This window comes from Eulemur rufifrons, chromosome 8, assembly GCF_041146395.1.
Source record: "Eulemur rufifrons isolate Redbay chromosome 8, OSU_ERuf_1, whole genome shotgun sequence".
NCBI lineage: Eukaryota > Metazoa > Chordata > Mammalia > Primates > Lemuridae > Eulemur > Eulemur rufifrons.
In genome coordinates this window covers 99,705,394-99,729,586 of record NC_090990.1, presented here as the reverse complement: position 1 = coordinate 99,729,586, position 24,193 = coordinate 99,705,394, and the positions used below count along the sequence as shown (strand labels likewise).

At 49.6% G+C, this 24,193-nt stretch overlaps 2 protein-coding genes across 4 annotated transcripts in view; one reads left to right on the top strand and one right to left on the bottom strand.

Annotated features, from left to right (window-relative positions):
• SMG5 (SMG5 nonsense mediated mRNA decay factor) overlaps positions 1 to 15,776 on the bottom strand; it is a 28,873-nt gene extending 13,097 nt beyond the window's left edge. For 2 of the 3 annotated variants that reach the window (XM_069480399.1, XM_069480401.1), the window contains exons 1-13: positions 15,558 to 15,776; positions 11,824 to 11,922; positions 11,177 to 11,300; positions 10,650 to 10,806; positions 8,811 to 8,900; positions 7,751 to 7,840; positions 6,952 to 7,030; positions 4,803 to 4,928; positions 4,627 to 4,695; positions 3,994 to 4,202; positions 3,164 to 3,301; positions 2,405 to 3,004; positions 245 to 420 (exon numbers count right to left, since the gene is read on the bottom strand). In XM_069480399.1, coding sequence (XP_069336500.1) covers positions 245 to 420; positions 2,405 to 3,004; positions 3,164 to 3,301; positions 3,994 to 4,202; positions 4,627 to 4,695; positions 4,803 to 4,928; positions 6,952 to 7,030; positions 7,751 to 7,840; positions 8,811 to 8,900; positions 10,650 to 10,806; positions 11,177 to 11,300; positions 11,824 to 11,922; positions 15,558 to 15,631 — 2,031 coding nt within the window. In that variant the 5' untranslated portion in view covers positions 15,632 to 15,776. The remainder of the gene's footprint in view (positions 1 to 244; positions 421 to 2,404; positions 3,005 to 3,163; positions 3,302 to 3,993; positions 4,203 to 4,626; positions 4,696 to 4,802; positions 4,929 to 6,951; positions 7,031 to 7,750; positions 7,841 to 8,810; positions 8,901 to 10,649; positions 10,807 to 11,176; positions 11,301 to 11,823; positions 11,923 to 15,557) is intronic. The other variant, XM_069480400.1, reaches the window with a different exon arrangement.
• A 1,909-nt stretch (positions 15,777 to 17,685) lies between these two features.
• On the top strand, positions 17,686 to 23,716 carry TMEM79 (transmembrane protein 79). Its single transcript, XM_069478589.1, has 4 exons — positions 17,686 to 17,746; positions 18,529 to 19,328; positions 19,599 to 19,812; positions 23,485 to 23,716. The coding sequence occupies exons 2-4, from the start codon at positions 18,572 to 18,574 to the stop codon at positions 23,696 to 23,698; spliced, it is 1,185 nt and encodes a 394-aa protein (XP_069334690.1). The 5' UTR covers positions 17,686 to 17,746; positions 18,529 to 18,571; the 3' UTR covers positions 23,699 to 23,716.
• The last annotated feature ends 477 nt before the right edge of the window (positions 23,717 to 24,193 follow it).

Genomic DNA, 24,193 nt, shown 5'->3' with positions numbered 1-24,193 from the left:
CCTGTCGTTGGGGACACAAAGCAGAATAAACAGCTCTCTCACTGTTCCCTGGCCACAGGCTCTCCGAGGACAAAGGTCACGCCTAACCGTTTCCTGTAAAAAGCATAAGGGCTCAGCACAGACAGGTGCTTGGCAACAACTCTTGTATTGATCAGACCATCTGAGGGGATTCCCGGGCCCCACCCTGGCTCATCCCCTCCTCTACCACCGTGGGACCTGATGGGGCAGTGGAGGGCTAACACACCTGTGCACACACAATGATGAGGTCGGGGTTGGTCCGCAGCCAGTCCAGGAAGACTTTCACAGCGGGAAGCAAGCCTTCGGCCATCAGGACCTGCAGCTTCTCCTGGAGGCTGCGCTCATTCCGACAGGAGCGGCCACTGGACTCACTGCCTTCCGACTCAGAGCCCTCCTCAGATGCTGGGGGTGGGTGAGCAGAGAGAACTGGGATAAACAACCAACAGGCCTCCGTTCTGTGGGAGGAGCATGCCCCTACCTCGCCTGGACTCTTCAGAGGAATTCTGATATGAAAGAGGCGGGGAATTCACTTACAGACCCTTGCCCAACTTTTCCAGGCCCACTAACTGCTTTTAAACCAAGAGCCTAGTGCCTCTTCAGTGTGATTCTTTCAGACTCAAGCTAAATGAGGTTGGCCTATAGCTATTCATTCAACTGACATTTATCAAGTGCCTACTCTGTGCTGGAAGGCAGGGCAGACAGAGGGGAGCTGTACAGAGAGGGAGAAAACCCAGGGGGACAGAGTTCCTAGCTCTTCTACTTTGTAAGTCAGAACACTGGGCAGGTCACTTCAACTCCCCGAGCATCAGCTTCCTCATTTCTTTCATTCATTCAATATTTCTTAAGTCCCACCCATGTGCCAGGTACTGTATTAGGTACTGGGGATACAGCAACAGACAAAACATATTCTGTCCTGCTCTCAAGAAGCTCACAGTCTAGCTGGGGAGACAGACGAGTCAATAAACCTCACTAAAGTGGAAAAGGGCTGGAGGCTGCAGACACCCACAGGAGCCCACAGGAAGCAAATCTAACCTGGCTTTGAAGGAGTCCTAGACCAAGTCAACTTTTGAGCTAAAATCTGGGGGCAAGTAAGAATTAGCCAAGTGACAGGTTTTAGTCAAGGGAGAAGTATGTTCCAAACAGGAAGCACCACACACAAAAGTTTGGAGGGGCTGGGTGCGTGGCTCACACCTGCAATCCCGGCACTCTGGGAGGCCGAGGTGGAGGGATCACTTGAGCCCAGGAGCTAGAGACCACTCTGGACAATACAATGAGACTCTGTCTCTACAAAAAAATAAAAGAATTAGCCAGGAGTGGTGGCTCATGCCTGTAGTCCCAGCTACTTAGGAGGCTGAGGCAGGAGGACCACTTGAGCCTGGGAGTTGGAAGTTGCAGTGAGCTGTGATCACACCACTGCACTCCAACCTGGGCAACAGAGCAAGACCTGTCTCACCAAAAAAAAAAAAAAAAAAAAAAGTTTGTAGGTAAAAGACAGCATTTAAAGTAATATTTAACAATAACTCTTTGGCTGGGTGCAGTGCCTCATGCCTGTAATCCTAGCACTCTGGGAGGCCAAGGTGGGCAGATGGTTTGAGCTCAGGAGTTCGAGACCAGCCTGAGCAAGAGCGAGACCCCATCTCTAGTAAAAAAAATAGAAAAAAATTAACTGTACAACTAAAAATATATAGAAAAAATTAGCCGGGCATGGTGGCGCATGCCTGTAGTCCCAGCTACTCGGGAGGCTGAGGCAGTAGGATCACTTAAGCCCAGGAGTTTGAGGTTGCTGTGAGCTAGGCTGACGCCATGGCACTCTAGCCCGGGCAACAGAGTGAGACTCTGTCCGGGAAAAAAAAAAAAAAAAAAAACTCTTCTACCACAAGGTTGCCATGAAAGTTAAATAATACTATAGAACAATCCAGCCTAGCGCCTGGCATAGAGTAGGCTTAACGAATGGTTGCTGCTACTGAATGGGTACTTCCTTTGCAGGCAAGATGCTGAGGAGAAAAGTCTCACTCTAATTCACCTGCCTGGGCAGGTGCCGGTTTTTCTAGCTTCTAGGAGCCCTGGAGGGACCTAGGATGGCACCAGGGGAGGAAACTGCAGCTGCAATTGTTGTGTAGGGAGGAAAGCTCCAAACCCACAGGACAGGGTGGAGTGGGAAAGTAATAAAACCCAGAAATGGGTTGGGAGCTAGGAATGAGGATGTAAGCAGGAGAGGGATAGTTGGGGAAAAAACTCTGGGCTACACGACAGCAGGGTGCCAAAGGCACGGCAGCAAGGGTAGAGATGAGAGGCCACTCACATAGAGAGGAAGCAATCTCTCTCAGGTGAGTGCCTATAGCATGAAGGTGTGGACCAGAGCAATATGAAGAAGAGGCCCAAATACCTGGCTCTGAGGGCTTGTCCACATCCCCATTGACACAGGGCCTGCGGCTGGCCACGGTGTGAGGTTCGGTGGTGGGCTGGAGGAGCAGGTTGCTGAAGGTGGGGGCCAGCCGGAAGCAGCGCTTGGTCTGGAACATCTGGGTGGACATGGCTTGAAGATTGCTGGCAATGCTAGCCTCACTGGAGCCCAGGGGGCCATTGAGGGAATCAGGAGCCTCTGATCTGGCCCGAGGGGGCTCCAGGGCTGGGGACCGTGTCCCCTCCTCCTCCTCCATATCTTCCAGATCTGATCGGGACTCCTGGCTGTTCATTTCCGAGTCTGTCTCGGCATCAAAGGCTGTTCCCCCACCTTCAAGACTCTTATCGGAGCCACTGTCCGAGCCCTCACTGGCCCGGGCTGAATCATGGCTTGAGTCTGATTCAAAGCCTTCACTCAAATCACTGTCATCACCAGCTTTGGGTGGGTGGCGGCGGCGGCGAAGGCAGGAGAGGCGGGAGAACTTACGGCTCTTTCGGCCCTCACTCGCTTGGGGTGCTGAGGGAGGTGGCTCAGGATCTGGTTCCTCCTCTTTCTCCAGAGGTTCCTTGGACTCTGGTTCATCTGTGGAAAGAGGAAAGTCAGGTGGGGCCTAGGGAACAAGCAGGTGGAGCCTCAAGGCGGGACCGTGCTCTCCAACACCATTTCTGCCCCAAGTCTGTGTTCCCTTCCTTGTTCCCATGCCCCATGCCTTCCCAGCCACGACCTCCGCCATTCTCCCACCTGTGCCATCGCTCTGGAACGCAGGGACGGGGTTCTCGCCCTCTTCCAGCTCAGCCTGCAGTCGTATGTTGACATGATTGACGAGGTGAGAAAAGAGGGCCAGGGTAAAGGCAATGGCTGCACTGTACTGCTTGGATCCTGAAGCCAGGAAAGCCAGGCGTTAGGGGCCCGGGGCCCTGATGAAGAGCAAGCACCATCAACTCCAACCCCAGCTCACCCGTTCTCAACTCTTCCAAGGATCCAACTACCCCTCACAGCTTCTTCTTAAGTAAAAATTATCAGTAAATTTCCTAGGTCTCTGCTCTTTTATCCCTCCTGTAATCTACAGTGTACCAGCTCACCTTGTGCTCCCTCACGTAAGCATATCCTCTTGTCCTGTCTGATCCTTTCTGGCTTTGAGGCTCCTTCCCGTACCACAAGCACCTTCACACCCAGCCTGCTCCTACCTGCTTCCTTTCCAATCTTGCTCTACATACACCTTGGCCAGAAAAGTTTCCAGAACTGCCTAAGTGCTCCCAACAGCAAGGTCTGAATTCTGTCTGGATGATGGCTAAACATCCTGACCCTGCTCGCTGCCTGGGTCCTGGCCAAAGGTGAGCAAGTCTGTAGGAAGAGGGGAGGGAGTGGGGAACGGAATGTGCCATGGCCTGTGCTCATTCACAGGAGCTCCTTTACGGTAGGGCTCCTTGGCCTACGCTCCCATAGCCAGGCAGTGACACAGGCAGCGAAGGGACTGCTTGTGGAAGCAAGTTTATGAATAGGGAACTGCAGAGAAGGGTAGTAAGGATCCCAGAAGCCAGCAGAGAGAAGAGGGACATGGGGAAGGTTACCTGCTCTCTTCAAGCTGTGCACACCCATAAGGCAGATGATGACCATCTGAAAGATGAGAAGGTCCGGGAGGAAAGCATATCCACTCTCATACTCCTCCTCATCCTCACTGGCCAGGCTGAGGTTGGGTGAGGAGGGCAGGTAGAAGAGACAGAGGTTGAAATCCTCTAGGACTGACTGGCAAAGTGCAGTGAGCTCTGAGTCCACGGAGCTATGGAAGGGCAGGAGTAACAGGGGAGGTCAGTGGTGGGGGCTGGGGGAGAAGAGTGGAGAATACAAGATTCAGAGAAAGGACTATGGGATCCTGCAGGGAGACCTCAGAGAGAGCAGCGGGGAAGGGCAGTGCTGGACTGATCCCACAGTAGTCAAAACACAGGAAGGGGTGTGGGTGGGCTTCCCATTCAGTCCCTCCCTCTTCAGCATCTCTTAAGCACCCATTTTGTGCCAGAGGGAGAGGTGCTGGGAGAGGATGGGCAGAGAACCCTTGAGTGAAACCGCGAGGGATGCCAAGGAAGGACCAACTATCTAGAGAATTTCCAAATGAGGGCAGAACTCAACAGTCTACTCCCTTCAAGGTAGTAAAGGAGCCATTATGGCTGGGGCTCATAAGACAGTTCCTCTAGGCTTCTACTCACCTGCTTTTGGGCTGCAGGAGGCTTTGCAGATACATGAAGTTCACCAGCAACCTCTTAATGTCTTTACATCTGAAATGAAAGGAGCCCAAAGTAAACGCTGAACGCCTCCCAAGTCCCTATGGTCTTACTGCACCAAGTGCAGAAAGACCCCCCTTCCTCCCACAGGCCCCACTCACCGCTTTTTGCTGGGAGAGAGTTTCCGAGTCTCACACTTCTTTAGCTGGTGGTACATTTTGGCTGCCTTGTCATACAGCCGCTTGAGGTTCCCATAGGCCCCCTCAAAGGACACTTCTGACTGGATGCTGAAGGAGATACAGAGGTGAGCTATTGAGTCTTGGCAGGGGAAGAGGTAGAGATGGGAAATGTCACTCTGCTGAGGCTTTAAGGAACATTATTAGTAGATATAGGCCACCCCCTGCCTCACCTTCCACAAGCACACTCAGGGTAAAAGACTCCTGAGCTATCTTTCCTGATAAAACACACACACACACACACAAAACTTCCAGATTAATCTGAGTACTCCTCTGTATCTAGAAAGGAGACAATCCTGCTCTATGTTACAAACTTAACTTAGTTCCTATCCTCAAAATATATTATCCATCTTTTTTTAAGCATAGAGCATTTTATAATAGATAGCTTTTTTTTTTGTTTTCAAGATAGAGTCTCACTCTGTTGCCCGGGCTAGGGTGCTGTGGTATCAGCCTAGCTCACAGCAACCTCAAACTCCTGGGCTTAAGCGATCCTACTGCCTCAGCCTCCCGAGTAGCTGGGACTACAGGCATGTGTCACCATGCCCAGCTAATTTTTTCTATATATTTTCAGTTGTCCAGCTAATTTCTTTCTATTTTTAGTAGAGACAGGGTCTTGCTCCTGCTCAGGCTGGTCTCGAACTCCTGAGCTCCAGCGATCCTCCCACCTCGGCCTCCCAGAGTGCTAGGATTACACACGTGAGCCACCGTGCCCGGCCAATAAATAACACTTAACAAGTATTTACCATGTGCAAGGATATTTACACGCACTATTTCAGTTAATCCTCCCAACACCCAAACACAAACATGTACTGAGCACCCACTGTGTCAGGCACTATAACTAATATTGTCCACACTTGGAGAGCAAACACATTGACCAAGGTCACACAGCTGACACATGGAAGAGCTGAATCTGCAACCTAACTCCGCCTTACTACAAAACCAGTGACCTTAACACTATCTGACACTGTCTTTTTGTGCCCTGTTTTTTAAAGACAAGTTTTTAATTTAAAAAGCGAGGTATAAAAAATAGGCCAGGCGTGGTGGTGTGTGTCTGTAGTTCCAGCTACTCAGCAAGGCAGGAGCCCAGACTTGGAAGTTGAGCCCAGAATTTGAGGTTGCCGTGAGCTATGATGATGCCACTGCACTGCACTCTAGCCAGGGTGACAGAGTGATACCTTGTCTCAAAAAAAAAAAAAGAAATATATGTTTGTGGTAAATTGAAGATAGCCACAAATTGTTTCATTTACTTACTTATTTTTGAGACAGGGTATTGCTCTGCACCCAGGCTGGAGTGCAGTGATGCAATCATAGCTCACTGCAGCCTCAAACACCTGGGCTCAGGGGGATCCTTCTGCATAGCTGGGACTACAGATGCATGTCACCACACCTGGCTAATTTTTGTATTTTTTCTAGGGATGGAGTCTCACTATGTTGCCTGGGCTGGTTTTGAATTCCTGGCCTCAAACGATCCTCCTACCTTGGCCTCCCAAAGTGCTGGGGTTACAGGAGTGAGCCACTGTGCCTGGCCTGAATCACTATTACTTAATAGTACTCTGGTTTACCTATCAGCCTCATGTGCACTTGGTTATAGTGACTAAGTACCCTAAGCCTAATGGATTTTGGGTGCTCTGAAAACTTTATTTTTTATTCTAAAAGCTGAAGGCGAGACCCAGGCAAGCAGTGACCTAGCCTGCTAACTGGTCCCTCCATGTGCTTGACAGCACATTAAGACAATGGAGCTCTAGAATTCTGAGGTTCTTGTCAGAGGCCACTTTGGTAACATTTTTACCAACTATATCAAATTTATTTCCTTCTTCAGGAAGACAGCAATCCTGTATATTGCACATGATACTGAATAGCTATTTTAGCGGCCACAGTGCCTACAATTCCAAGTGGCTATGTGAAAAGCAGCAGGACTGTGTCAAGGTCCCCGAGTGGAGGGCCCCCTCAATCGCAGCATTCCCCTATGTATCTCAGCCAGGAGCTGGGGAAGGGAGGAAGCAAAGACTGAAGACAAAGTAGGAATGATACGGACACGAAAGCAGGGCTAGGGAAAGAGCTGGCAAATACTCACCAGCGCAGGTAGCAATACATGGCTTCCACATTATAGTACTTGCTGCCAGCCAGGGTGCCCAGCTGGTTGAAGGGCATTCCTGCAGAGAAAGAGAATCCATGCAGTCTGAGGCCACAACTCATTCAAAGATGCCAGGCCCAACCAATGCTAAGCATCAGAGAACTCGTGGGGAGAACGGCTGGGTCTGCAGGTGACACTGGTGTCTCAGGTGACAAGCAGCTTAGTCTTGTTCCTTTAGAGGATTACTGACTGCTTCTTACTTCCCATCAGCTTGTGTCTGCTTGGTCTGCCAGGGGTTACCTGCACTGATGGGGTGCCACCCCTTCAGCTTCCATTGTGGCTCTTCCAAGGTTGACAGAACTCCATGGAGCCCTCTCCTCTAGCCCAGCTCAGTTTCTCACCTCTGGATGCTCCTTCAACATGCAAACCGCCCCCCTCCCGGTAAAGGAGTCTTATCCCTTCTCTCACTCACTGCACGTCCTGTGAGGCAGCTGTCTGTGCACCTCTTTCTACAGAGACTTCAGAGAGAAGGATGCTATTTTCTCTCTTCCTTCTCCTCTGCCTCTCTCCTTCTTAGTTCAAAACTTTCCCATTTCTCTTTCCCTTCCACCATCTTCTGAGTGTGTTACAAGGGGGAAAATGTGTAACCAAGGTGAAGAATAAGAGCTGAGGGTGAGGAGGAGCTGGGGGAAGTGAACATGACCTGTCTGCCATCACCTGTCTGCCATCTAAAAAACAACACTGTCTTCCTCTTGGAAAATCCTGCTGGTTTGGGAGGCCCCAAAGTGGGTCCACTTACCAATCTGGGGAGCTACTGACAGGGCTTGGTAGTAAAATCTCTCAGCTAGCAGCTCAGTGTCTACACCAGCTAATTCATTCTGATAACGCGCTGCAGAAGAGAGGGAAGGAAAATGTCATGATTTCAAGCTTCAGAAAACCCTCACCCCTTCATCTGGGAGTCCACTCTGAGGAGCTGTAACAAGAGCCTGGAAGAAGGTACCTGAGCTAGGAGGCAGGTTGCTGGGGTCTCTGGCACAGTCCTAAATCTGCATGACTATGGGCAAATTGTTCAACTCTTCCTTGCTGGTAGGTTCAAAATGTAAAGAATATTTAGTGTTTGTAAACAGGCTCTCTTGATTACTTCCTCCTAATAAAGGGGAGCTGCAGCGTATGTAATTGCTTGCAGAGACTTCTGATATTTGGTTCTGGAATGCAACTGCTCAGTTATGGAAAGAAGACATTACTAATGACGCTTTGGTCCATCTAACAGGAAACAGCTGACTCTCTGCAAACACTGCCCATGAGAGGTCCAGGAGTGGGCTGGGGGCAGGGATAGGATTCTCAAGTCAATAAAAGATGATGCACCCAGCAGCCACACACTAGCAGTCTAATGAGGAACCACTGTTTGTCAGGACTATAGACCCAGGAGCCATAAGGCAAGAGAGTACTTTTCCATTCTTAGAAACATTTGTCAGGCAGATAAATCCTTCCTGAGGTCTAACTTCAATTCCCATCCTGCTGAAGTTCCTATTCATCTAGGAGTCCATACGACAAAAGAAACCCTCAAAGAAGGGGAGTGATATCAAATTAAAATCTTCCTAACCCATTAGTGAAACAGAGATATCATCCTCACTTTCTTAAAACTCAAAGACATTTCCCTCTTTTTGTATTCACTGATCCTCTCTGACTGGCAGAAGGGCAATGAAAAGAAAGGATCACAGGCAGACTGGAGGGAAAAAGTTACCAGGGGCCAAGCTATTCCTCCTGCTCTCTAATCACGTAAAGGGTGGTGCCAACAACTGAAGCAGCTTGGCCTGTCCTGCAGCCTAAAAGAGAAAACCGAAAGTTCAGATTCTTACACAAATCACCCAGGTACACTAGACATCGGTGGCATGCCATCTGTGCCCAATCCATCTCCTTCCCTGAGGCAGACACAGGCTTTTTGCAACCTGAAAGAGAAAGAGAGAAAGATTTATGAGCCCATTCTTCTGCCCCCAACCTATGGGGAATACCTCTCCTAAGCAGAGAAAGGAAATCGGGAATCCTGGGCCAGCTTTGGAACACTGTCTTCTGGGACAGAGAAGACACTCATCCAGGACATAGAGAGAACACAGAGGATCACAGGTAGACGCAGACATAGACAGGGACACAGATTCACAAGTAGGATTCAATCACAGGATAAGAAGGAACTGAAAGAGAAGGGCCAGGGCCCTCAACCCAGGACAGCACCCTGGGAGAAGGTCATCGTCAGAAGGCTTTCAGAAAGGCGGAAGAGAGAAGGCTCAAGTGTTGAGAAGTTCATGAGTGCCTTGGGTAGAAGCTACCTCCATAGTGGTAAAAGGTGCGGGTAAAGATGGAAAACTAACTTGCCCGAGAGGAATGGAGTATGAATAAGGCCAGTGCACAGGCTCCTGCTTCTGCCTAGTGGAGGAGGGCCCTGGAGAAGGCAGCCCATTGGAGAGTCTGCCCATAAAAGAGAAAAGTGAGCTTGCCTTGCCTGAGGACTGGTGATGGCCAAAGCCAAATATGCCTGAGCTCTCATCTCTCCCTTCACTCAAACTGCCTTGTAACTTCAGTTGAGAGAGCTTGAGCTCTTTGGGAGGCAGTTTTCCCACGTGCCAGGTCTAAGTGTTCTATAGTATTAAAATTAATTAATCCTCACAGCAACCCTATGAGGTTACCCTTATTACTCCCATTTTACAGTTGAAGAAATCAAAGTCACACAGCTGGTGAGTGGCAGAGCCAACATCCAAGAGGCTTCAGAGACCATCCTCTTACCCACTCCACCTTACAGCCTCTCTCCTAGGTGTACAGCTCCCATTCTGAGAAGCCCTTCCTAATGTTCTCTACAGACACTTGGCAGTTGGCTGAATGGAGAAAACATTAATGAAGAGAAAAACTAAAGTGGTTTGAGGAACTGATCCTTTGAAGTAATCTTTTTTCTGAGCTATGTGGACCCCTCTGGCAATCTGGTAAAGCCTATGGACACGGTCTTAGAATAATGTTGTTTTGTTTTTGGATAATGTTGTAAAATGCATAAAACCCAGACACTCTGCTTCTGGCCAGAGAATGCTGCCATGTGGTGGCATGGACACAACCTCCATCTCTTACCTAGAATATCTGTCCTGGTGAGGGACAGGGGCATGAATATAGGGGGAGAAAGGGGACACAGAGAGCAAGGAGAGCTGGGGAAGGAGCTCTAAAGGGTGGCTGAACTGAAGAGAAAACTACTAACTAGAAAAGGATTAACTGTAGCTGGCAGTAACTCAGTTTGCAGAAAAGAGATTTGCACTATCTTGAAAGACTATCCACAATTTTCCCAACGTTTCTAAAGATTTCAATACTTTCATCAAACATTGGGAAACAATCTCTAAAGTCAAAAGAAACAGTGCCGGCCAAATTCAACTAAGAGAAGAAAAGAAATATTATGAATACCCTCTTCCAGTGCAAGACCTACTCTAGATCCTTCTGTCCCTCCCCCTGCCTCTGCATCAGTCCACAGTCCCAGGAATCTCTTTCCTTGAGATCTTTACCCTAATTCACATGATTGTATGGATAAATCCAAACTTCATGAACCATTTGTAGGTCTTGCTGGAAACTCTACCTGCCTAGGTCACATGCTACATGAACCCTGAGGGATAAGGCCAGAGGTGGAGGAATAAGAGCCTGCTCAAGTCCTCCTTTCAGGTTTCACTGACCTATGAGGGGGTCGGTGACATGGGTCCAGTCGATGCAGCATTGCAGTTCCAGCTGGTAGTGCGACTGGATGTAGAGAAGGAGATGCTGGTAGAAGCCAATACCAGCAACCAAGTGTGTCCTGTAGGCACATTCCAAAGTGCTCCGGCTGTGGATGTGCTAGAGTTTGGGAAAGGAAAGGGGTTGGCTAAGCAAAAAGCTCAGAGTCCCACTCTCCCCTCCCTACCCTGTTCATCTCACTGAGGAAATCAACGTATCTCCTTAGCTCTGAAACTCCATCTATATCTCCTCTCACTCACAAGTTACCCTCACACCCTTAGATCTACCTCTCTGGTCTTCCCATCTGGGACCAGGCTCTTCTCCTTCTCCAATCCTAATTACGTTTAACTTCCTCCCTCCTTTCTGCCATCTCTTCCTTGGCTCTCCTACTTCCAACAATGCTCTGGGCCCACTTTCCTAGCTATCTCTTACATCCTTGGCTTCCCCTCTTTAGACAAGTTTCTTCCCAAGTTCTAGGATCTCCCCTTACCTTTTTGTTAGTCTTGATAAGCTGGATAACTTCATAGTATACCTTCCTCCACAGCAGCTCCTCAGCCTTCCTCCCATAGTCCACCGGGTGCAGGAACATAAGCTTGACGCAGAGCTCACGCAGCCTGGGAGGGTGGTAGGGGAGCATGAGACAGACCAACCATCCCTTGGTGGGGGACACAGAATTAAGGGGAAGGAGTCATGTGCCAATAACCCCACCAACAGATCTCTGTGCTTCCCAAGAGACATCCAGGGTCAATATAACCCAGGACAACAGCAGTCTAAGAAGGCAGTGGGAGCCCCAAAAGATAGAAGCAGGAATCAGTAAGAATTTTAATAATCTTCATGTCTTTTTCTCCTGCACCCTTTGCTCCCTTCTCTGCTTTTTATTCCCTCCTTTCCCTTCATTTTGCAGTATTGCCAACTCCCTCAACACAGATGCCATTCTTATGGCACCAGTTTATTTGACATAGAAGCTGCAGATGGAGTGAGGGATCCCCATCTCCTCTCTTAGGAAGGCCAGAGACTTCACAGTCCATTATGGCCCCATGAGCTAAGAGAGAACTTGTGTTTATGTAACTGACAGGGTTTCTGGTGGAAACGGGCAGGGAAACAATAAGGATCTGTGGTTTAGAGTCTCCAGCTTACTTGTTCCTCAGGCTAATATTCTCTGGTTTGAACACTTCTTGATAAGCGGTTTTGTTGCAAAGGATGAGGTCAAGTCGATGCACAGCCTCCACCACAGCCCTGCAGGGAAATACAGGCAAACAACCCCTGAGCCACGTGCGTGGTCTACCAGGATGCTTAGGACACCGATTATAGAGAAAAAGCTAAAGAATTAGAGGTGAGGAGAAGCCTTTCTAAGAGAAGCCTTCCAGGAGAAGGCTGGAAGCTGAGCTCTGTACAAAACAAGACGAACAGTCTCCATCCTGATACAGCACTCTCCTTCCACGAGGGGACATTTGGCAATGATGGAAACATCTTTGGTTGTCACAACTGGGGAGAAAAGGGGCTGCTACTGGCATTTAGTGGGTACTGCTCAACACCCTATCATGCACAGGACAGCCTACCACAATAAAGAATTACCCTGCCCAAAATGTCAACAGTGTCAAGGCAGAGAAACTCTGTAACATGGGAGGGTAGACTCTCCTAATGCAAAGATCGCAGGTTGTGATGCCAGGCACAAAATCTAGGATTTGAACCCTGGTTGTGTCTTACTAACTCTGTGACTTTGGGCAAATTACCTAACATTTTAAAGCCTTAGTTATCAAGTCAATAAAAATGGAGACAATAACAGCAGCTACTTCAGAGAATTGTTGTTAAGATTAAATGAAATAATTTATGTACAGTTTTGGTATATGGTAAACAATCAATAAATAATAATGGAACGAGTGAATTATTATTATGTAAGGGCTTATTATCTCTGACATAAAGGAAAGGCATTCCTAGTATAAAATTCTGCTTTGGAATTGTGGGGTATGGGAAAGTAGAGGGAACTCCTAAGCTGCTTAGTTGTAAGGTCTCCTGGATTCTGCTGAAGAAACTATTTAGCATAGTGGTTAAGAGTGTAGACTTGGAACCAGACTGCTTGGGTTCAGATCCCAGCTCTACTTCTTACCAGCTATGTGGTCTTGGGCAAAATATTTAACTTCCTTACGTATCAGTTCACCCAACTATAAAATGGGAATATTACCATCTACTTTCTGAGGATTAAGTCATACTAGCTAATGCATTAAGCACCCAAGATAGTGCCTGGTACACAGAGAGCGTTCAACAAGTGTTAGTCTCCATCCTTCTTGTAATAAGGCTGAGGGGGAAACTCCAGACACTAAGAAGTAAGTCTATCATTACAGCAAAGAAAAAGCCACAGAAACTCTATAATGAATAGCCAAAAAGTCCCAGAGGTAGGTGTCATATCTAGAAGGGTAAAACCCAGAGGACACCAGGCAGCAGCTATAAGAACAGGTGCATCAGGCACAGCTGTGGACATAAAACCAACAAAAGACAGGGAGTAATGATTTCCAGAACAAACCAAGATGTGCTCCTGGGCCAGGGAAGGTGGGCCACAGCTGGCCAACACCCTGTGGTAGTAGTGGCTCATCACTAAAGCTGCCCTGTACAAGGCAAAGTGACTGCCAGCACCCAGCTGAGTGGGGTGGTATTTGAGGCCTTCTTACAGGCAATGTGGAGAGCTCAGCACTTTTCCAATCACCTTCTGGGCGCCCTAGAAATGGGAGCCAGGCCCTTTTAGCAGCCTGGCCCTCCATGCCAGGAGCAGCATTGGTGATTTATTCTATGCCAGCTTAGTCCCCAGGGCAGAGCTTTTAACTTTAGTGCCATGGACAGGTCTAATGGGAGTGTGTGTATTTTTATGGACAGGCTCCAGAGCCCTCCTTAGATTCTCAATCCAAAAACAGGTTAATAACCACTACTCTGGGAAGTTCTAATGGCAAATGCTTAAATCTGAGCGGGCTCAGCACATTTTTCCTCCATTTTCCATCAGACTATAAGCTCCTCCACTAAACTATAATTGCCTTTAGAACAAAAACTACAAAAACTAGTCTTGTGTTTCATTCACTACTATAATTCCAGGCCTAGCACAGTGTTAAAAAAATAAAAATATTTTTAAAAACAAGTAACTAATTAATTGGCCTAATTAACTAATTGGTGCTTGTGTCCCTAACAGCATCCTTTCTCCTGCTGCCTTCTTTTCTGACTGGCTTAAAACATTTCAGAATCTCATATCTGTAAACAGCAAGGTGTGGCAGTTTCCCAAATTTATGAAGCTCAGGGTGACAAGTCTATAGTCTAACAATATAATTATTTGGGGAGAGAAATCAGACCTTTCTCCCAGTTCCTTCCACCAATCACCATTGCTATAATAAATAATAAAAACAGAGACTGGCTGCCTCAAATTCCTACCCTACTCAAAGCCAACAACACACAATTACAGGCAGATACCCATGTTCACACAGGTAAGCCATTTAGGCATACATGCCAGCTCAGGTCAGTCAGTTCTGTGACTGATTTGAGAAAGAACTAGATTTGAGGACAATTAGGATGACCAGAGCCAGTCCCAAAAGCTAGAAACAAGTAAGGAACATTGCAGACACTGCCCACGCTCTGTCTGACAGGCGGCACTGACACTCAGCAGCATGATGAGGCACACGTGCCACCCCCAGACAACTCCTCACCCGCCTGGGGACTGCTTGGGGCATCCCACAGTGGGAGCTCAGGGGCTGCTGGATTGGATCACTTTTCTATTTTTGGAGCAGCCTATAGTCCCCTCTGCCTTCTAGCTTACAAAGCCAGAACAGGCAGGATGTCTGCTCAAGGAGGAAAAGACAATATGCTCTTGACTCTTTCACTGCCAAGATGAGGCCCAAGGCTCTGAGGGTAGTCTTCTCATGCAAACACCCTGTTCTATATAGACTGAGCGAAATGAAAACCCCAAACCTCACTCCCTACTAGAAGGCAGAAAATTCATCTTAATCTCTATGTTGCAGCCTATTTTGATCTAGTTCTGGAGCCCATGTTCTAGTTGACCTACACAAAAAAATCCTCCACCCAGGGTGGGAGGAGCTCCTACTGGCCTGTTCCCAACAGAGGGCTGAAGGACTGAAGATGTGACTTGAGGAGTGTGGGTGGCACTATGGAAATCAGAAACCAGGAATGGAAGTTGCCTGGCAAGAGACTGTAGTCATGAGGCTGGGAGGAAGGCAGGACTTAGGAGTCCCCAGGTGCCCTGAAATGGGCTCCCTTGTCCTAAGAACACTCTGGACCCAAAGGCCTTCATGGCTCTCCAGGCCAACACAGTTAGTCTTCTAGCTTCCCTTCTTCTCATTCAGACCCGCAAAAATTAGAGCTGTATGGGACATAAGAGCACATTCAATTCAAATCTCTCCTTTTAAGCATAAGGAAACTGAGGCCCAAGGTCATACAGTGAGAGAGGGGCAAAGCAAGGACCTGAACCAGGCTCTCTTGACTTTCGTCCAGGACTCTTCCCAGTAAATCCTACAGAGTTCTAAGCACCGTTCCCTTCCAGGTTTTTCTCCATCTGTGACCGCCACCTCACCTACCCAATCTTTCCAGCCCCAATTCCCACACCATTACCCCAACTCCGCAAAGCTTCGTGCCGCCCCAAGCTCACTGCGGAGGAGATTCCTCCACGTGCTTCTCTCCAAACCTCCCATCCACCCAATTGCTCCTTTCAGCTCCAGCCCGGGTTACGGTGCCCTGCGCCCTCCTCCAAAATTGCACCCTCCTTCCTCGCTGGCACCCCCGCCGGGCACCCGGGCCCCGCCCGCCCGTCCATAAGGCCCCGCCCCTTGCCGTCCCCCCACTTCCCTCGGCGCCTGCACTCACGCCCTGGCCCCTCTCACCGGTAAAGCCGCTTAGTATGGAGGACCTTTGCTTCGGGCTCACTGCTCTCCCCTGAGGGGGGGCCTTGGCTCATGGTGCCCGGGTCCGGGGGCAGTTCCCGGTCACAGGCCCCCGCCACCCACCACTACCGCTACCACTGCCGTCTCCGGCCGGAGCCGCAGCCGCCACCGCCGCCGGCCCTGCTCGGCCGCCATCGCTGTGAGGCGGCTGCCCGCGACAGCTCCTCCTCTGCCTGCCAAATCTCGCGATACCAGCCGCACAGTTGCGGGCCAGTGGCTTGCTGCTACCAAATCTCGCGAAACTAGTTTTCCCTCCCGGGAAGTTGCCAGAACTAACTCTGGGCAGATTGGCCTCTTTCCGGCTTCTCCAAGCCCTTGCGTAAAACTTTATTGGCAAAGCTGTCAAAAACCTGACAGTGGACCCAATGAGGCGGCCGAAGCTAAAGTGTATCGGGGCAGGTGCGCTCACAGTTAGGAGCGTGACGTTGCTTTGTGCTGTAGTGGTCATTTGGTCCATCCTTCTGCTCCGTCACCGCCCCCTTCCCTCATTTGAGCCAAGCCTCTTTCAGGTTACCGGTGAGAATGACTCCAGTTCTCCCTTTTCCCCATCATTTGAACAAACAAAAAAATGCATGTGAAAGTTTCCTTGGAAAGGTTTAAGCATCATATAGGACGAAAGCCTTGGAAGACATGACTCTCGTACGAGCGCCTCTGCCCTTCAGCTCCTCCCAAAGATTTCCCGCTTATATGTCCATCTCTCACCAGCCTAGCAAACATTTATTGAATTCCTGCTGTCTTCCAGCCACAGTGTTTGATTCTGGAGACACAGAGATGATCAAGCTAGACACCGTCCCTGCCCTCGCAAAGCTCAAATGACTTTAGGTATAAGGTCTCATAGGAATGAGAAACTACTCCCTCACATTTCTTTCTTTTTTCTTTTTTTTTTTTTTTTTTTTTGGAGACAGAGTCTCACTCTGTTGCCCTGGCTAGAGTGCCCTGGCGTCAGCCTAGCTCACAGCAACCTCAAACTCCTGGGCTCAAGCGATCCTCCTGCCTCACCCTCCCAAGTAGCTGGGACTACAGGCATGTGCCACCATGCCTGGCTAATTATATATATATATTAGTTGTCCAGCTAATTTCTTTCTATTTTTTTTTTTTTTTAATAGAGACAGGGTCTCACTCTTGCTCAGGCTGGTCTCAAACTCCCGAGCTCAAATGATCTGTACGCCTCGGCCTCCCAGAGTGCTAGGATTACAGGCGTGAGCCACCACGCCCGGCCCTCCCTCACATTTCTGACCCTTGATCCTCACATTGGAAAGATCACCTCTTGTTTAACTTGGATTCCTATTGCTCTCTTACCCTTAAACCTGAGCTAAAAAGCAAGGGGTTTTTGTGCCTTTGTACACATTGTAACAGGAACATAAATTTGCCTTCTACCACTATGCTCCTGGCTCTGGCCACCCACCTTCTTTCTGTTGTTGAAACAGCCTAAGTCTTTCCCATCCGTTAGGCTTTACTTGCTATTCCTTTGTCTGAAACACTCATACTCCTGATTTCCCTTCAGGTCTCAGCTCAAATATCATTTTATCAAAGTGGTCTTCCCTACTGAAATTGTCTGGTGATTTAGTTGCTAGACTTCTTTATTATGTTACCCCAATAGAACATCAGCTCCTGGAGGGCAGAAACCTTGACTGTCATTTTGTTCTTTTCTGTGTCTGTGCCTATCTAAAATCTGATGTTCGACAGAAAAAGAAAAAAGAAAAAAATAAAATAAAATCTGATGTTCAATAAATATTTACTGAATGAATAAGTATACAAATTCCATCTCTTTTCTGGGTCTCCCAACCTACACCAAGCACCCTTTGGTGCACAAACCCACTCTTTCCCCTCTGCTTTCCTGGGCTGGGAGTTCTTAAGCATTCCAGGTGCCTAGAATATGAACTTGCATTTATATCCACCTGCAGCCCCACTTTCAGAAAGGATGACGTCCTCCTCCAGTGCTTTTTCTGTCGGCAGATTCAGCAGGGCGGGGCCTTCCCCTTTAATCTGGGCCCCACCTGCTCTGGTCAGACAGGTTTGGAGACACAGGTAAAGGGAGGGAGACGGAGAGAAATACTTACAGAGCTAGCAGGGAGCTGGGCAGCTCCTTCCCGGACACTGGGGACCCTTCGCCTCTCTCCAGATGAAAAGTAAGAGGGTGTCATGGGTCCAAATGGCAAGGGTAGGAGGGCCTTTGAGGAGACAAGGGAGGGGAATCAGCCCCATCCAGAAGCCGTGAGGTGGAGGGTGGCAGGGAGGGGAGAAAAACAGGAGAGAAGGCATGGGAAACAGCCATGATTAGACCTAAAAGTCAGAATGAACAGACCCAGGCCCTGCGGAGATGGATGAGGTGGGCTAGTGAGGAGTTTGGAAACTGACCAAGTACTGATGAAAGGACAGGGTACTCTGCAACTCAGCTCCTTGGGACAGATCTGTGGGCAGATCACTGGTATCAGTTGCCAGGAGGGTTCCAGGCGAAGATCTGCAGAAAGAAGGGGAAATGGGATGGTGGAGGGGCAACTTCTCTGTCCACAAGAAGATTCTTGGTGGGAAAGAAACTCTTGGCAAAGTTGTAGACACCTCCTCTTCCTCCCATTCCTGCATTAGGGTGGCCATGACTCCAGGGGTTTTGGTGGAGGGGGTAGAAGGCGTGGGTGGGGACTGACTGAGGTCACAGCTGCCAGGGCCTGTGCCCCCTGACTCACCTTCTCCTGCTGGGCGGCATTTGATGTTGAAAGGCTGCCTCCATTTCAGCAGCTCATTTCCCTCCACCTCCCTGTTTCAACACCTTCCTCTGCACCGTGTTCTCTCTAAGGTTCTAGAAGGAGCTAAAGCCCATAAGGCCAGTTGCCCTGGAGAGTTCCAGTTCTGTCAACCCGTCCTATGGGCCAGAAGACAGGGGTTTCTAACAGCTTTCATCTCCTCCCTCCAGGATGACATGACCTTGTGGTAGACCCCAGAACAGAGGTTCCAGGATGACAGAACCTGAGAGCCTGGCCCTGCTGGAAGTGAAGGGGTCTGAGGCCCCGGAGAAGAGCCCACCTGAGGCCTTGGTCCCCAATGGCCGGCAGCCAGAAGGGGAAGGTGGGGGAGAGTCCCCCGGGGCTGAGTCCCTCAGAATGGAGTCTTCAGCTGGGTCTCCCACCGCCATAGAGGGGGCCGAGGATGGTTTGGATAGTACAGTAAGCGAGGCTGCCACCTTGCCCTGGGGGACTGGCCCCCAGCCCAGCGCTCCATTCCTGGATCCCCCTGGCTGGCGGGACATTGAGCCAGAGCCCCTTAAGTCAGAACCCACTACCAAGCTAGAGGAGCTGCCCGAAGATGATGCCAACCTGCTGCCTGAGAAGGCAGCCCGTGCCTTCGTGCCCATCGACCTACAGTGCATTGAGCGGCGGCCCCAGGAAGACCTCATTGTGCGCTGTGAGGCGGGCGAGGGCGAGCACCGGACCTTCCTGCCCACCCGGGTCACCCACCCCGAGCCCCCTGAGTGCAAGTGGGCCGAGGCAGTGGTGAGGCCGCCTGGCCGTTCCTGTGGTGGCTGTGGGATCTGTGGAGGCCGTGAGGGGCTGAGGGCTGTGGCCTCTGTGGGAGCTGCACTCATCCTCTGTCCCTGCCTACTGTACGGGGCATACGCCTTCCTGCCCTTTGATGCCCCACGGCTGCCCACCATGAGTTCCCGCTTGGTCTACACGCTGCGCTGTGGGGTCTTTGCCACCTTCCCCATCATCCTGGGTGAGCCTGGGCCCCGTGAGAAGAAAGGGAGCATCTGGGAAGTGGACTTGAGGCGGGCAGGGCCTGCCTGGCTTCCCTTCACTCGGCCTGGGCCCCTCAGGGCCTCTTGCACCCTGCCCCTCTGCATACCCATCTCCTCCCAGGACCACCTTCACCCCACTATGTAGATAGCCCATTCCTGTGCACCATCCACCACGAACCCTGCCCCCAGCTTACAGCCTCTTGCACCCTCCTGCCTATTCTGACCCTGTGTTCCCCAACCCCACCCAGGGCTCCTGGTGTATGGGCTGAGCCTGTTATGCTTTTCTGCTCTTCGGCCCTTTGGGGAGCCACGGCGGGAGGTGGAGATCCACCGGCGATATGTGTCCCAGTCGGTCCAGCTCTTCATCCTCTACTTCTTCAACCTGGCCGTGCTTTCCACCTACCTGCCCCAGGATGCCCTCAAGCTGCTCCCTCTGCTCACTGGTCTCTTTGCCATCTCCAGGTGAGTTGGGGCTGGGGGTGGGGGACGGGAGAGGTGATGATACTAGAGGACCCAGGAATCTGAATGTTTGGAGAGCTAGGGTCAGAGGCTTTCTGGAGTCTACACTGGCCCAAATGTGTGCCCTGGAGAGATGAGTCCACTTTCTCTCTTGCGCTTTACCTCACCTGGTAGCAGGAGGTCAGCTTTATGTCTTCCCGTAGGAAGTTGATTTCAGAGACACATATACCACTGTCTAACTGGAAGGCTTTCAGGGGTCATCTAAATCAATGCACCCATTGCAGCCACTCTGTGGCACCCTGGTCAGGTAGCTTTTTTGGCCTTTAGCTGAACACCTCCTGTGATCAAATGCTCAGTTCTTTATATAAAGCAATATGTTTCAGTTTCTTAAGGTCCTTATTGTTAGAAAGTTCTTTATATTGTGGTTCTGCCCTGTCTCTGCCCTCCAGAATTGCCTAGGACAAATTCAGATATGTGGAAACAGCCCTCAATTCCCCCCACTCCCCTAGTCTCTACTTTGTTAAATCGCCCTCCTCCTTTCACTGTCCTGGCTTCTCCCCTCTGGGCAGAAAATTTTCCTGCTTCACAGTGGGAAGGGGCTGGTTGAGGGTACTGCTCTTCTCTTCCTCTTGTCAATGGGGAGGCCCTAGTCCAAGGGTGCTGTCCTCTTCCTACAAACCAAGGCCACATTGGCTCTCATGGCAGCGTCCTTACTCTCCTTTCATTCAGAGTTTGCTGTCACCTAAATCCTTAGGGGTGTTTTCATGTGAACTACTGATAAAACCCAGAAGGCTCCTTTGAATTTCTGAACCCAAGTGTACGTCTTCCATTTTTCCCTAACACATTTCCTCTTCTTACTTTCAATACAGGATTCCAGGTTGCTTTAATTGCTAAAACATTCTTCCTATTGAGCTAAAATTAGTCTTCCTGTCACTTCTGATTGCAGTATAGTAGACTGATTGGCTATCTCACCAGCCTCCTTCCTGACCATTATGCAGCCTTGTATTTTCTCCCAGTAGATTTTGCCAAGATAAATATGTTTCTATTCAGGTAACTGAGACTCCCATCTCTGTCTGTGGGGAACACTGGTCTCAGATAGAAGTTAGCTTACACAGTAAGGAGCAGCAAGGAGCTAAAGGAAGACTCAGTAATTGTCTGGTCCAGACTTCCCATTTTATTCTATTTATTTATTTATTTATTTATTTTGAGACAGGGTCTCGCTCTGCTGCCCTGGCTAGAGTACAGTGGCGTCATCACAGCTCACTGCAACCTAAACTTCTGGGCTCAAGCAATCTCAGCCTCTTTTTTTTTTTTTTTTTTTTTTGAGGCAGAGTCCCGCTCTGTCACCCTGGCTAGAGTGCCATGGCGTCAGCCTGGCTCACAGCAACCTCAAACTCTTGGGCTCAAACAATCCTTCTGCCTCAGCCTCCCGAGTAGCTGGGACTACAGGCATGCGCCACCATGTGCAGCTAATTTTTTCTATATATTTTAGTTGTCCAGCTAATTTCTATTTTTTAGTAGAGACGGGGTCTCGCTCTTGCTCAGGCTGGTTTCGAACTCCTGAGCTCAAATGATCCTCCCGCCTCGGCCTCCCAGAGTGCTACGATTACAGGCGTGAGCCACTACGCCTAGCCAATCTCAGCCTCTTGAGTAGCTGGGACCACAGGTGCACACCACCATGCCAGGCTAATTTTCTTGTATTTTGTAGAGACGGGGTCTTGCTATTGCCAGGCTGGTCTCAAACTCCTGGGCTTAAACAATCCTTCCACCTCAGCCTCCCAATGCTAGGATTACAGCTGTGAGCCACTGCACCCGGCCCAGACTTCCCATTTTAGAGAGAGGAAACCACAGCAGATTGGGGGAGAAAAGCTGATCAGGTTAGTCAGCAACAGTGGTAGGCCTAGAATCCAGGTCCCTTGCCTCTACCATCCAGGGTCCTTTCTTCTCTACCATGGGCAAGTTTCTTAAGCAATTTGTGCCTCAGTTTCACCATCTGTAAAATGGAGTTGTGAGGATTAAATGAGTTAATTTATGTAGAGTGCTTAAAACAATCTGACACTTCAGCTTTAACTGTTGGCACCAGGAAAAAAAAAACAAAACAATCTGGCACTGTGGTAAGAGTTCACTCTTACTATGCCATGCTGCTTCCTGGTACAGTAGAGGAGCAGCAGTTACTCCCTCTTCCCTCCCTTTTGCAGGTAAAAAGAGTAGAGGCATGTCAATTATGTAATAAGTGGTCCTTCATGTATTAAGAGGAAGTTCCTCCCCCTCCTTCCATTGAAGGGTGTGTATTTTATTTTATTTCTTTAGAGACATAATCTCGCCCTATTGCCCAGGCTAGAGTGCAGTGGCCTGATCATAGCTGCAAAGCCTTGAACTCCTGAGCTCAAGAAATCCTCCCACCTCAGCCTCCTGAGTAGCTGGGATTACAGCCTCAAGCCACTGTGCCTGGCAGGGTGTGGATTTTGAATGAGTTTTCCAAGTGGAGAAATTTGGTTGTGGTTGACCCATTCCTCTGGGCTTCAAGCCCTCTTGAAGCTGCCTTCCTTACTCTCCTCTGTCCTTCTACTGCTCTAAAATGGCAGAAGAGGGGGTGATGAACAGGCTTGGGTTCAAATCATGGCTTTGCTATTTTTCAGATGTGTGACCTTGGACCAGTCTTACTTAACCCCTTTGGAATCTTAGTTTCTTCATCTGCAAAACTGTAAAATAAAAACAATGGATTGGGCCGGGCGCGGTGGCTCACGCCTGTAATCCTAGCACTCTGGGAGGCCGAGGTGGGCGGATCGTTTGAGCTCAGGAGTTCGAGACCAGCCTGAGCAAGAGCGAGACCCCATCTCTACTAAAAATAGAAAGAAATTATATGGACAGCTAAAAATATATATAGAAAAAATTAGCCGGGCATGGTGGTGCATGCCTGGAGTCCCAGCTACTCGGGAGGCTGAGACAGGAGGATTGCTTGAGCTCAGGAGTTTGAGGTTGCTGTGAGCTAGGCTGACGCCACGGCACTCACTCTAGCCTAAGCAACAGAGTGAGACTCTGTCTCAAAAAAAAAAAATAAATAAAATAAAATAAAAATAAATACAATGGAACACAATGCAACTGTAAAAGAATGAGAAAACTTTATATCCGATGTAAAATGATCTCCAAGATATATTAAATGGGGGGAAAATCGACATGCAGAGCACTCTATATTGTATGCTACCATACTTAAAAAAATGGGAAAAGAAAACAAAACTTTTTGCTCATATATGCCAAAAAATCACCCAATCACAAGAAGCCATAGTGTTGTATGCCTGGGGGTGGGTGGGGGCGGAGAATAGGGTGGGAATCAGTAAAGGGAGGAAGATATTTTACTCTACTTACTGAATCTGGAACCATGTAAATGTATACTGCCCACTCAAAATTTTTTAATTAAAATTTGAAAAGTAAATAAATGAAAGGGAATAGTATACTCAACCTCATAGAGATGTGGGGAACGCAAAATTAAATAGTTCACTTACAGCAATTAGCACCGTGCCTGGCACATATTAAATGCGTAAACTTTGGCGATTTTCAGAAGTACCAGCCATATCCACCCTCCCATCTGCCTCCCTATTTCCCCCACCGTCAGCCTATTGCCAACCAGCTGACCGCTTCCCTCAGAGGAGCCAGACTCTTTTCTTGCCTCCACAGGCTGATATACTGGCTGACCTTCGCCGTGGGCCGCTCCTTCCGAGGCTTTGGGTACGGCCTGACGTTCCTGCCGCTGCTGTCCATGCTGGTGTGGAACCTCTACTACATGTTCGCGGTGGAGCCCGAGCGCATGCTCACTGCCGCCGAGAGCCGCCTGGACTACCCAGACCACGCCCGCTCGGCCTCCGACTACAGGCCCCGCCCCTGGGGCTGAGCCGCTCCGCCCCCTCGGCCTCGGGGCGGGGCGAGCCGGGTGGGCTCGGGACACTTCTCTGAACCTGGTTGCAGATCTGGACTTTGCCCCCAGCCCTGGGACTCGGTAGGGGGAACCCTTCAGCTGACCCAACAGGGTGCCCATCCAATCAGAGCTCTTTCCTAGCCAGGCTGCCCTTCATCTTTGGGGCCTGGGACAGTCATAGAGGATGGCCTTAGTTTTCTTGCAGGGAAAGAGGTGGACACCCATATCCCTTAAGGATGCTGAGGGCAGGGGCCAGGACCGGGGGAGAGGCATGGTTCCTTGCTGAGCAGCCTCCCACCACGGCCATTAGGGCTCACTAATGCTGGACTCTGCCCCACCCCCCAGACTCCCCCCAGCTTTCTGTGTGGCAGGGCCACAGCCAAAACCCTGACCATTTCTGTGTCATTTGTCTAAGCAGAGGACCTCAAGGAGACTGGAAATACTGCCCATGCCTAAGGATAGAGGCTGGGC